This window comes from Toxotes jaculatrix, chromosome 18 (genome assembly GCF_017976425.1).
Source record: "Toxotes jaculatrix isolate fToxJac2 chromosome 18, fToxJac2.pri, whole genome shotgun sequence".
Classification (NCBI taxonomy): Eukaryota; Metazoa; Chordata; class Actinopteri; family Toxotidae; genus Toxotes; species Toxotes jaculatrix.
The window spans coordinates 21,284,858-21,297,500 of record NC_054411.1 but is presented as its reverse complement, the minus strand read 5'-3'; the positions used below and the strand labels follow the sequence as shown (position 1 = coordinate 21,297,500).

At 42.1% G+C, this 12,643-nt stretch overlaps 1 protein-coding gene across 1 annotated transcript in view; it reads left to right on the top strand.

The window, feature by feature from the left end:
- Nucleotides 1-12,643, top strand: part of smg1 (SMG1 nonsense mediated mRNA decay associated PI3K related kinase) — a 38,557-nt gene continuing 25,914 nt past the window's right edge. The window contains exons 1-13 of the mRNA XM_041062111.1: nt 1-228; nt 2,794-2,942; nt 4,132-4,284; nt 4,670-4,806; nt 5,492-5,550; nt 6,020-6,233; nt 6,473-6,598; nt 6,683-6,755; nt 6,941-7,038; nt 7,415-7,588; nt 9,229-9,450; nt 9,667-9,768; nt 9,957-10,247. Of these exons, the coding sequence (XP_040918045.1) occupies nt 152-228; nt 2,794-2,942; nt 4,132-4,284; nt 4,670-4,806; nt 5,492-5,550; nt 6,020-6,233; nt 6,473-6,598; nt 6,683-6,755; nt 6,941-7,038; nt 7,415-7,588; nt 9,229-9,450; nt 9,667-9,768; nt 9,957-10,247 (1,875 nt within the window). The 5' untranslated portion in view covers nt 1-151. The remainder of the gene's footprint in view (nt 229-2,793; nt 2,943-4,131; nt 4,285-4,669; nt 4,807-5,491; nt 5,551-6,019; nt 6,234-6,472; nt 6,599-6,682; nt 6,756-6,940; nt 7,039-7,414; nt 7,589-9,228; nt 9,451-9,666; nt 9,769-9,956; nt 10,248-12,643) is intronic.

Below are 12,643 nucleotides of genomic sequence, written 5' to 3'. Positions count from 1 at the left end.
GAGAAGAAGAAGAAGAAGCCTACCTTCAGCTAGCTTTAACGACGAGCTGCTAACCGATTTCTGAGATTTGATAAAACATAATAGTGAAAAGTAATCGCGAGGAGTGGCACGGTAACCGCTGCCAGCGGGTCATGCAGCTCTCTAAAAGGTAATGAGCCGTAAAGCCTCGGGGTCTCGGCTCAGCGGCGCCCACAAACTGCAGCCACAGTGGAATGACTGGCAGGCCAGGTTAGTGTTGGGCTCCTGGGGAGGCTGGTTACAATAAAGCGGTGACTCTTTGGGCCTGTGTCGTGCTGCTTCATGAAGTTGTAGCCGCATGGGAGGGACATATTCTCTTTGTGTCTTTGACATAACAATTAACGCTCACGGTTGTCTACCTGCGCTATCTTTAAAGTGCAGTGTTGGTGTAGCTCGTCACGCGCTACACCCAGAGCCGCGCGTTGGCCGTTAACGAGCTGCCTCGCGGCGCTACCGTTAGCTCAGTCTCTTTCGAGAGCTGTGATTAGCTACATGTTGCCAGCCTGCTGCTAACTCCGTTTACGCTAATGAACATGCCATACAACACGCTAGCAAAGCGATAGTGACTTCCTGTGAGGCCCATGGGATGAGCCAAGTTAATAATTTCGAAGCAACCACAAGGTGGTATAGATTCTTATTGAGCCGGTGTAGTGATTTGTGGGTTACGGTGTTAGTTTAGCCGGTTAGCATTACTGCGATAATGTTTGCGCTGGCTATCGATAGCTAGCCAGTCAGGGGGGAAGACGCCACCCTGCTCTAACGTTATCAACTTCCCAAAGAACCCGTGGATATAGTTTTACAACACGTTCATGTGAATGTTTGGCGGCTCTGGGTCTTGTAACTGTTTGAGCACATAACAAATAATTGTAATTTAATAAGTGGACACCGTAGTTATTGAAACAGTAGAGTCCAGACTTAGTATCATATGTGTTAATTTAACTCATTTCATGACACCAGGTGTAGCGTGATCTTTTTTGGTGGGACAGCCAGGGTCGTTGTGTTAGTGCCAGTTAGTTTGTGGAAATAAATTGAAAATGTGTTTGGTAACATGCACCACTAACGCACGATAGTAGCTGAATTGTTAAGAGCCTTGTGGTGGCTTCCTCATCTTCACCTAGTCTTTGTGTCAAAATTTAGTAAAAATACTTTTATATTGGAGGTTGCATTATTCTTACGGTGTGAATATTCTGAAATATATTTGAATGTCATCAGTTGTCACCAGTGATCAGAAACTAAACTGGGGAGCTAGATATTGGCCCCGTAGTTGATTTTTGCCCCTGAACCCTGCAAGTGGATGCATCAGCCTGGTGTTTCAGCTCTTCCTAAATAATAATGTAAATAATCTTGAACAAAGACCTGAACCTTACAGATCTACAGTTAAACACAATGATTGGGCTAGCAGATAGACTTGCAGTTTTTTTTCGCACCAAAAAGACATTTCATTAAGTTTTCCTCAGTCATCATGTCAAACCTCTGTTGACCTTTTCCATTTTGACTGGCTGTTTGGTGGACATAGCCACTGTAGGCTACATGCACCAAGTTTACATTCTGTTGTAGGAACACTTCAATTGGAGGCTATACACCTTCGGTTTGGGACATTAATACAGAAATATATAAATACGTATCAAATTTTTTGGAGTCCAATTTTTAGCTGACCACCAAAGCCAGGTGACATTGTGTGTGTTTTTTGGCATGAACAGAATCAACACAAAGCTTATATGACTATTCATTGTTATGTGGTCCCTTGTAATTTGATATTACTAGTCAAGTGCAATACTCACCAGACTTGTATTCAAGTATAATTAGAGCATTTGAACTGTTCTGTGTTAGAGCAGAGGTTTTACTACATTAATATTTCACTGCCCACACTAATCCATGTGCACTGACTCATTTTATATTACTGTCATCTGCATTATGTCGTTCAGGTGATGCTGCTCCTGTGCTTGGACTTTGGCTTAGCTTCTGTGCGGATTTGCATGTTTCAGTGTGCTCTTTGTAATGATTGAGACCTTTCTGCTACATTGCTTTGATTATGTATATCCAGACCCCTTTCAGCTGAACACTGGAAGTTGTATTACTATTTTTTTGACATGGCTTTCTCTTGTAGTTTTGGTCATGCTCCCTATCAGATAGAATAACTTTGCTTACCAGAGAGCTGTGGTTTGGGGATGTTGTAACCACTGTTTTCTGTTTCAGTAAGATCAAAATGAGGAAAGCATGTGTGATCAGACAGGCTTCAAGTCCACCGTTCATTTCATTTCAAAAGCCATTCTTTCCTGTAGTGTTATGGTTAATGAAGGGGTTTTCAATGAAACTCCTAGGAAAAAAGTACCAAGACTTCCAGTCTTTGATAGTGGTCAGTAAGGTAGACTTTCACTTCATTATTCTCATATAGACAGAAGAAGATTATAGCATGCTTGGAAGTCATTACAGTTGTATATTTCAAATTTAAAAGCTGCATCCTCCACCACATTATCCTCTGCTTTATGTGCTTGGTCAGATACCTGGACTATTTAGCTTAACTGCCAGTTTTATATTGATACACTGACCAACTATTGAACTGAGTATGAATTGAGAAGAGACTGAATTAAATCATGAAGAATGTGACTTCCAGATTGAATCCTGAGATTCTCAGTTTTCAATCCCTTTCAGCTGTAGAGAAAAATGTACAGTAACTTCATTTACAGAATTTAACTTTTGTGTCTGTGTGTGTGTGTGTGTGTGTGTGTGTGTGTATGGGTATGTTTGTGTGTGTGTGTCTGTCCATGTATTCAGAGTTGACAGTGTGTCATCCAGCCAGGACGGAGTGAAGTCCAGAGAGCTTGGTTCAGGAGCGTTGTACGACGTGTTGCCCTCCAGCTGCCCTGAACAGCCCGTGGTGCCCAGCGATGCCTACTCTGCTGGAGATACACACCAGGAAGAGGGTGAGGCCTCTGCTAGCACCTTTTGGTCATGTTGAATTTGCTTATTATGCATCTCTTAGGTTTACTCTGACTTCTGGACCATCAAGATTATGCTTATGTAAACATGACATGTAAACTAAAAGTGGGATTGTTGCAACCTTGTATTGTACAGCAGGAGGCTGTTGAATCCTCTATTGTAGAGTTTCAGCCAGAACTTTCAGACCTGCTCTGAACACTGTCAGTACTGCTGCTACAGAAGTAGCCTACAGCAGTAACCCTAGGAAGCTCACTGACTCATAATGACACTCATAGCAAAAAGAAGTGAACTTGAAATGAATCATGTTAAATTGGTTAATACATACATGTTTCCCATTATACACGAACACTTTGATTGATAGAACCCTGGAACAGGGATTGCATCATACATGGCATAAAAAGGCCTTAAATTAGACGAACCTCCACAACCGTGAGTTAAATGGAATAGTAATAATGTCAGTGGAGTAATCCCCCTAGATCACTTTAAGAACAGCAAATTGCAATGTACCAGACTTAATTGGGCCTTACTCTCTTGCCCCCACTTCTCACAGTAATCCACTAATAAATTCTCATCGGTTTCATTATTTATTTGAGAGGCTAACAAACTCATGCAGCTTTCATGCTATGTGCTGTGCTGTCTGTGAATGTTCTCATTCATCCAGGTCATAGTTCTCTCTTTGAAAATTGAATCGAAGGCAACTGGACATAAGTTTGTCTGGGAAGACGTTTCGCCTCTTATCCAAGGGGCTTCAAGGCATATTTTTATAGACTGATCTGGCAGAAGATCACCTCCATTCACAGTCCTTCCTAGTTTGATAAACAGAGTTTAATTTCTGTGTGCATAAGAGATGATATTTAAGATTAATTTCTCAGTTCTCTTAACAAGGCAAAGGCTCTATTACAAGTGTAACAAAAATGTTTACAGGTCCAGCTCAGTATGGTTGCCACTGTGACTTGAGCATGTGAAAGTGACTGGGATCATTATTCAGACATGAGACCAGACATGTAAAGTTGGCATGACATTATTTTTTTTTTATCTAATTTTAATTAAAATGTCAAACATGCATGAAACACAAGTTGCACCTCTTTGCTTTGAGGTTTCAGACATGCATATGTGTGCCAAGGCTTTCCATGGAATAATTTGCTTTAATGCAACATGGTTTGTGTCCCTTAGGTGGATATGAAGCTGGTCAAGGTGTCTGTGATACTACGTTTGGTTGGAAGTCGCTGGGGCAAGAGTTGAGGCCCAATGACGTGACAACGGATTTGACTCCTTTTCAGCATGGAAACCGTGCTTTAGCTTCAAAGGACATGAGGAAATCGCAGGGTAAGTTCTCTGACCACTGTCCTGTCTTCTAACATAGGATTTGGTGACGACAGCAAGGGCTGCAGTACACTGATGACACAAGACATGTTCATAGGATTTAGTTGGAAAAGATTCATTCACTTTAAAAGCTACACCCCTCTATCAAGGTGACAAACTAATGTGTGACAGCCTGACATAATGAACTCAGCGTAAATCCAAGATGACACCTGTGGAATAGCAGAACAAACAAAAGAAAGAAGACGTCCAAATAAGGTCCCAGTAAACAAAGTACTTAGGAGAAACTGTAATCATATCCAGGTTGAACAATACTGAGGATAAATTGGAGTTAGTATTACACAATGATAAAATTGCATCATGTTACTGATATGCGGCGTTGTTGTTGCAGACAGAGGGGTGGCTCACTCAGAAGAGTCTCGGCTGGCCAACCTCCTGCGCCGAGTCTCCAGGGAGGATGATCGCGACCGCAGGCTGGCCACCCTCAAACAGCTGAAGGAATTCATCAGCCATGGAGAGAGCAAAGTGGTCAGTCAAAATGTGTAGACATGATCGCCCTGTTGACTTCCCAAAGACCCTCTTCATCCCAGAAAGAAAACCTGAAAAGTGTTCTTCCTTTTTTTTTTTTTCCTTTTATCCTACACTCTAGATTTTAGAGTGCTCAGGAGCGTTAGCTGGTCAAGTACACTGTAAGTGACCAGCTGCCTCAGACTGTATTAAGCAAGCTTGTCTGGCCCTCACAGTCATCTTCTACCCAGACTCTGGTAACTGTCTCTTTTGAGTTACCAGGGTTTGAAGTTCGAACAACGCCTTTGATTTCTGAATGTCTGCTTTAATCTGAAGGGGAATGTGTAGGATTAGATTTGTACATAGTCCTTCACTTTTACAGGACAGGAATTTAATGAACATCATATAAAACATAAAAACATATAAAATATAAAATATCATCATATTTGATATTTGTTAGCAAATCCTTTGTAGTCAGTGCCTGAAGTCTTTGACCAGCATGTATAAAAATCAATAGACTCCTGGTATGTTTACTGGTCATGACCTGTCAGGTCTGTACTCCTGCCCCAAAATACTTTGCCTGACTCCTTGAGTGCAAAGTTAGCATAGAGTCACAGTAGCCATGGTTACGAAAAATGTCAAGTTTAAAAAGTACTTCAATTCAACAGCATCGATGTCCTAATTCTTTGTATTTTCTCTCCCACAGACCCTGGTCAAACAGTTGGACACCATTCTCAGCACCTTGAATGACATACTGAATGAGAGGTAAGAGGAAACCATGTGCTTTTAAGTTTATGGGACTATTGACTTGTGCTACATTCAAAATCATGCAGGAAGGAGGTGATTTCTAGTTGACAGGTGTTGTTGGATCAGTTATCTAGCTGAAACTGGGGCTGGACCAGAGGGGGCAGCAGAGTGAAAGTTTGAGACTTGAGCCTGCCTGAAACATTTCAGTTCTGTCTTGTTCATGATTTTTTGATTTTTGTTGCAGAGAACTCATCACCCATTGACACTCAACACCATTTAGTGCTTTCATTTCAAATTATTTTCACATTTAGAATAACCAAGCTTTAATTTCAACAACCTAATGATTGTCACATGGATGTGGGTATTCCAGTGAATGAAACAGGAACATATACCTGACTACACGTCCCTCTGTTTAAGAAGTCGGCTCAGACGGTAACCCAAACCTATTCTCTAACGTAGTCTCCCTGGTGTTTGTTGATGTGTGTAGCAGTAAGCTGCTGTGGGAGCTGCGTCAGGACGCAGCAGGCTGCCTGGGTCTCCTTTGCACAGTGCTCAGCTATGAGGCTGAGCGCATCTTCAAGTGGCTCTTTCTGAAGCTCACTTCGAGCGGTCGTGATGAGGTGAAGCTGTTGTACCTGGTGGCAGCGCAGCGTGCTTTGGAGGCTGCTGGTGAGAGGAAGGCCTTCTCTCACGTCATGCAGGTAACTAGATTTGAAGCATTAGTTACTGTACTTTATTGCAAAGAACTCAACACATCTAAGGTTGGGCTCCGAGAGCCTGGTCCAAGCTTAGTGAATCTCTTATTGAATCTTACCAGATGAATTGCACAAGCAAAAATTTCATAAAACTCATCATGTTAGTACAGTGTTGGAAAGCGTGGGTTAAGGTAAGGGCCTGGTAGGTTGATGGTTATCTGCACAGAGTGTGTTGTATGTTTCAGCTGGTGATGAGCAACCTGCAGTCCATCCTGGAGAATGTGGACACACCAGAACTGCTTTGTCAAAGCGTGAAGTGTATTCTTCAGGTGGCTCGCTGCTACCCGCATGTTTTCAGCACCAACTTCAGGGTGAGTGTGTCAGCAGCGATTGGTATGGTTGCATATCTTTGCCAGTGGCATTTCCACGTGTTTTGATGTTTGCTGCTTTCACAGGACACGGTGGACATCTTGGTGGGCTGGCACATTGACCACACACAGAAGCAGTCACTCACTCAGCAAGTCTCAGGTCAGTTTCTTATTGGCATTCAAAGGTTTTCAAAGTTGTGTCTGGTGTTCTGTTTGCAAACAAGTAATTCAGTGCTGCTCTACTTACTTTCTGTGGTAACTACTCTGCCTGTGTAGACATGGGGTAAGAGAATAATGACATAGCGGTGCTACATCTGCCACTCTGCTCTTCCTGTTTGTGTTTAGGCTGGTTACAGAGTCTGGAGCAGTTCTGGGTGGCAGACCTGACCTTCTCCACCACTCTGCTGGGACAGTTCTTGGAGGATATGGAGGCATATGCAGAGGTGAATTTCGCCAAGGCCACACTGAACTTCTCTGCTGCCACGCTCAATACTAGTTAGACTCAAGAAGCATCATGAAACAGTTTACAGGAGTATCAGAAATGTATTTTATTTTACAGGCTTGCAAATTGTATATTTAGGCAAAATTATAAATGATTATTATCATTATTTTGTTAAATTTAGAAGAAGCAAGGAAACATGCAGTTTTCATTATTAGCAGAGAGGAGGAAGTCCTTATTTGTCATTAAGACTGTAAACAATAGAAGATCCTCAAGAAATCTTGTTGAAACTACATTTTCTTCCAAGAATAATCAAATGCAGCAGCACATACTGCCACAGAGAACTGGTAAGTGCTTGACTGAGTCTGTCCTCTGTTTAGGATCTGAGCCACGTGGTGTCAGGCGAGGTCCTGGATGAGGACATCCCCCCTCCCTCAGTGTCACTGCCCAAGCTGGCCGCCCTGCTGAGGGTTTTCAGCACAGTGGTCCGTAGCATTGGAGAGCGATTTAGCCCCTTCAGAGGACCACCCATAACTGAAGTCTATGTCACCGATGTAAGAGCGTTAAGCGGTGTTCATTTTATTAAAGATCCATTGAATAGTAGATCCACTGGGCTCAGCGGGGAAGCATCATTGTAGGGAAATTATGGTAAGACATGGTTGTCCATGGTGACTACAGTCTGAGATATTCAGCTGAAGCTAACATGAGGATGAGTTAGACAAAGAGGGAATCTTCCATAGTTACAGCCGTGTTTAATTCCTTCTCTGTTTTACGGTGCCTCTACTTCAGCGTCAGCAAGGAAACATAAGACTCAATAGACTGTGGAACATGACCATAGATGCTGTATCACAACTGAATCTGGATCTATCCTTTTAAATTAGGAAATTAAAAGAAATTTTGATGTCATACTTTGAGATGACTGTGTCTGCACTCAGTCAAATACTTTGATACCCTTGACTCCTACAAGTCTCAGAAGAGAATATGAGCCAAAAGTTGAGTTTGCAATCAGAAATATTAACTCCCAAGTGCATAATATATCAGTGAATGATATATTATTGGCTCATAAGTGAGGAAATTAAATTTATTCGTTGTTCCAGTGATAGAATTTCAGATGAAAATTGCCTCCAATAATATAGAGCACTGCTGTGGACTAGAGATTCTGTGTGTTTTTTTTTTTTTCCTGTGTTTTTTTTTCCTTTGCGTGTCACTGTCTGTTTGCACAAGGACAGAGCTGAGCTACACACACACACACACACACACACACACAACAGAGGGCATAGATGAGAGAATGAAACTGAATAGTTCACGTTTCAAGTCAACAATGACAGCGCTTGGTTATCCAAAGTCCAAACCAAATCTGCCAGTATGGGAGACAGTATGAGTATGAGACAGCTTATCAAAACCATCTAAATCCACAGCTAGTATGTTCTATGTAACAGTTCGGCCATGTATCTTAACATTAATTGAATGAATGGCTTAAAGGCTGAAACCAACCAGCCGCTTTTTTCTGTCAGTGGTACCTTCTCAGCAGTGTCCTCTTAGCAGCAGCAGAGGGAGGACGACACAGGGCAGAATGAATGACAGGGATTTATTCAGTTTACTGTAAGAGGGTTGTAACCTTTCTAAACAAGTGGAGCCTAGGAGCTTTAGGTAACCATTACTTAGTCTTCAAGCATCTACTAAGTATTTACTATGTATTTAGTCAAAATATATATATTTTTGAAAAAAACTAAGGTTACTACAAACAAGTTTACAGTAACAAAGTTTATTATAGGGGTGGTGATGGCACTGCAATCATTGCAAAATAAACTTGTCAGTTTAAAAATATGTTTTTATTTTCCTCTTTGTAGTTTTTCATTCGTAAGATTTTTATTATCGATTATCTTATTGATATCGGCCACTCTAAACAGATACCTACTGGTTATTCCATATTTGTGCATCTATATTCCAAAGCAATTGCTGTCCTATTGGTTGAATGATGAACATTTCTTTATTTTGCGTTTTGCATGGATGCATTTTTGTTTTTGTAATATTTGCTGTTGTAAAATCATCAAATGTGAAAACAAAGATTACATGAGAGGCACAATGTGGAGCAAGGGACGGTTTAAAATCTACTGCCACTTGGACATTGGTGGTGCTGTACCAGAGCTTTTGTGGTCTTAGATTAATTTTTTTATCTCTGTGTTTTCCTAAGGTTCTGAACCGGGTTCTGGCCTGTGTGACCACAGCGAAGCAGGTCCAGTTCTCTGAGGCGGTTCTCACAGCAGGGAATGAGTGTGTGGGTGTGTTGCTGGCCAGCGTGGAGCCCTGTGGTCAGTTGATGGAGGCCGTCCTAGCTTATGGCCTGGACCAGCTGGACTGCTGCCAGGCCTGTGGCACGGACTACAATCTGGCAGTGCTCAGCCTTCTCACTCTGGTACGGTCACTTTTAAGAGTTTGATCACACTTGCTGTTTGTTTTACCTCAGACCACATTTTTGTCATATGGCAGTGGAGCAGCCCAAATAAATCTGATTCCAGTTCTGTTAAACACTGTAAGCGTGGACCAAGTGTTCTGGACCTTACACTGAAATTTTCTGTTGCGCTTTACTGCTCTGAGGTTTTTTCATTGTTGACTCTGCATTTGCTTTCAGATTGTGGACCAGATCAACACAAAACTCCCTGTGTTCTTTGTTGAGAAACTGTTGGCACCTGACTCCCAGCTGCTGAAGCTGCGCTTCCATCGAGAGAAAGAGGTGTGTGTGTGTGTGTGTGTGTGTGTGTGTGTGTGTGTGTGTGTGTGTGTGTGTGTGTGTGTGTTTGTGTGGCTTGCCTCCACTCTGGTGGAAAGACTGTCCACTTAGATTCCATGAAAATGAAACAGATCATGTCCTCCAAAGTGTTTATATTTTTGTGTCTTAATGTGTGTTCCTGCACTCCACAGGTGATGTCAGCTGTTCATGGTGTGTATCAGGCGCTGCTGAGCCTGAAAAACATTCCGACACTGGAGGCAGCTTATAAAATGGTATTGGGTGAGATGGCATGTGCCCTGACCAGCCTGATGGCAACCCTGGAGCCCACCGGTAGGGCCCCGGCTCCTGAGAGCCCATGTCCCACCATCCAGCACCCTGCTTTTGCTTCCCTCACCCTACCGCTGGAGAAGGCCCAGTTCACCGTCATCTTCAACCTCAGCACCCTCACCACCATCGGCAACACCAAGAACTCTCTCATTGGGGTGAGGCCACTATGCTTTTCTGTAATATGCTTTTCTGCAATATGCTTTTCTGCTTTGAACTGAATAATACCACAGTGTCACTGCATAGTTAGCACTGCAGCAATGATTAGTTTTACCAGGGAGTGCTGTGGGTGTACCAGCTGCTGGCAGGCCACAGCATATCTAAATGCTTTGGTTGCTTCTCAAGAAAAAATGTGGAAGCCTTGCCTGCTGTACACGAGCTCAGCTAGCTTACCTCTTATCGCTTCACTCCACTTTATGGCTGGCCCGGTCCTTCTCCTGTGCACTTTGGTACACACTCTCATTTTTGGAACTGTGCACTGAGCTCAGGTTGGTTTCAGTTCATTTGGGTAAACAAAGAGACGTCGGCAGAAACTAAACTAAACCAAAACATCTCAGGAATGCGGTCTTACAACTGATACTGCACAAACTGACTAGATTTATTTTTTTTAGAAACATGCATGCTGAAATAAAATAGGCCGTCATGGATTCAAGCAGCTTTTACCACAGTCCTCACTATATGGACCTTAACCTCTGATTCCCTCTGCCCATGGATAGGGCATCGGCTGCCACATGGAGGTGACAAAACCTCAAAATGCTTCACAACCAATCGCCAAGAAAAACACCTCCTACTCAGTGGTTAAATACGCTCGTTTGTTTAACCTCTTAGAATTATATGCAACAGGTCTCACCAAACCAGAGGAGCACAGCTCCGATCCTTAAATCACATATACCCACCACAAGAGCCACGTGATGAGCTAAAGTCAGAAGCCGTCAGTGCTGGGGTGCTGGACAAAACAGCCTTAACCTGAGGCTGGCTTTCTTAAACGTCTAAGAATTACACTTAAGAGTGCTCTGACAGCCAAGTACCAACTGAAGTGTGTTTAAAAATCACTTTAAAGAGCTATTTTGTAAATTCTTTTAAAAAAAGCCTTACAGTTTAGCATTAATAAGGGAAATAAACAACAGTCTAATGTATACAAAGTGCAGACAGTGAAGATGTTGAGATAGTGTAAATCAATGTCACATTTATTCTCACATGGTCAAACGGAAATAATAAATATAGGTCATAGATGAAATAGCCAAAAATATTACAACAATATATATTTTTTTTATTGTAATCAATATTGGTAATTATCACAGTATACATGTAATACATGTTCAACATGTATGTTAGACCTCTAGGATTCGCACTGTGTGTTTTAAGGCACAGCACAGCATGAAGGAAAAAAGAGCAAAAAGACATACAGTCCCCTCCAAAAGTATTGGAACAATGAGGCTGATTCCTTTATTTTTACTGTAGGCTGGAAACATTTGGGTTTGACACCAAAAGATGAATATGACACAAAAATTCAACATCTCAGCTTTTATTTCCAGGTACTTACATCTGGATCCGATACACAACGTAGAAGATAACATTTTTTGTAAAGAAGCACCACATTTTTAGGTGTTCAAATGTATTGGAACAGATAATTAAAGCAAATAAGACTTAATATTTTGTTGCAAATCCTTTGCTTGAAATAACTGCATCAAGTCTGTGACCCACTGACATCACCAAACTTTTGCATTCTTCTTTTGTGATGCTTTTCCAGGCTTTCACTGCAGCCTCTTTCAGCTGTTGCTTGTTTTGGGGGGTTGTTCCCTTCAGTTTCCTCTTTAGCAAGTGAAAAGCATGCTCTATAGGATTCAAGTCTGGAGATTGACTTGGCCAGTCTAAAACCTTCCACTTCTTGCCCCTGATGAACTCCTTTGTTGTTTTTGCAGTGTGTTTTGGGTCGTTATCTTGCTGCATGATGAAGGATCTCCCAATCAGTTTGGTTGCATTTTTCTTTAAATTGGCAGACAAAATGTTTTTGTAGACTTCTGAGTTCATTTTGCTGCTGCCATCAGGTGTTACCTCATCAATGAAGATTAATGAGCCCATCCCAGAAGAAGCCATGCAAGCCCAAGCCATGACATTGCCTCCACCATGTTTAACAGTTGAGCTTGTGTGTTTGGGATTATGGGCAGATCCTTTCTTTCTCCAAACCTTAGCCTTTCCATCACTTTGGTAAAAGTTAATCTTTGTCTCATCAGTCCATAACACTTTGTCCCAGAATGTTTGAGGCTCGTCTCTATACTTTTTGGCAAAATCCAGCCTGGCCTTCCTATTCTTCTTGCTGATGAGTGGCTTGCATCTTCTGGTGTAGCCTCTGTACTTTTGCTCATGAAGTCTTCTGCGAACAGTAGATACTGATACTTTCACTCCTGCCCTCTGGAGGTTGTTGGTGATGTCACTAACAGTTGTTTTAGGGTTTTTCTTTGCAGCTCTCACAATGTTTCTGTCATCAACTGCTGTTGTTTTTCTCGGTCTACCTGTTCGACGTCTGTTACTTAGTACACCAGTGGTTTCCTTC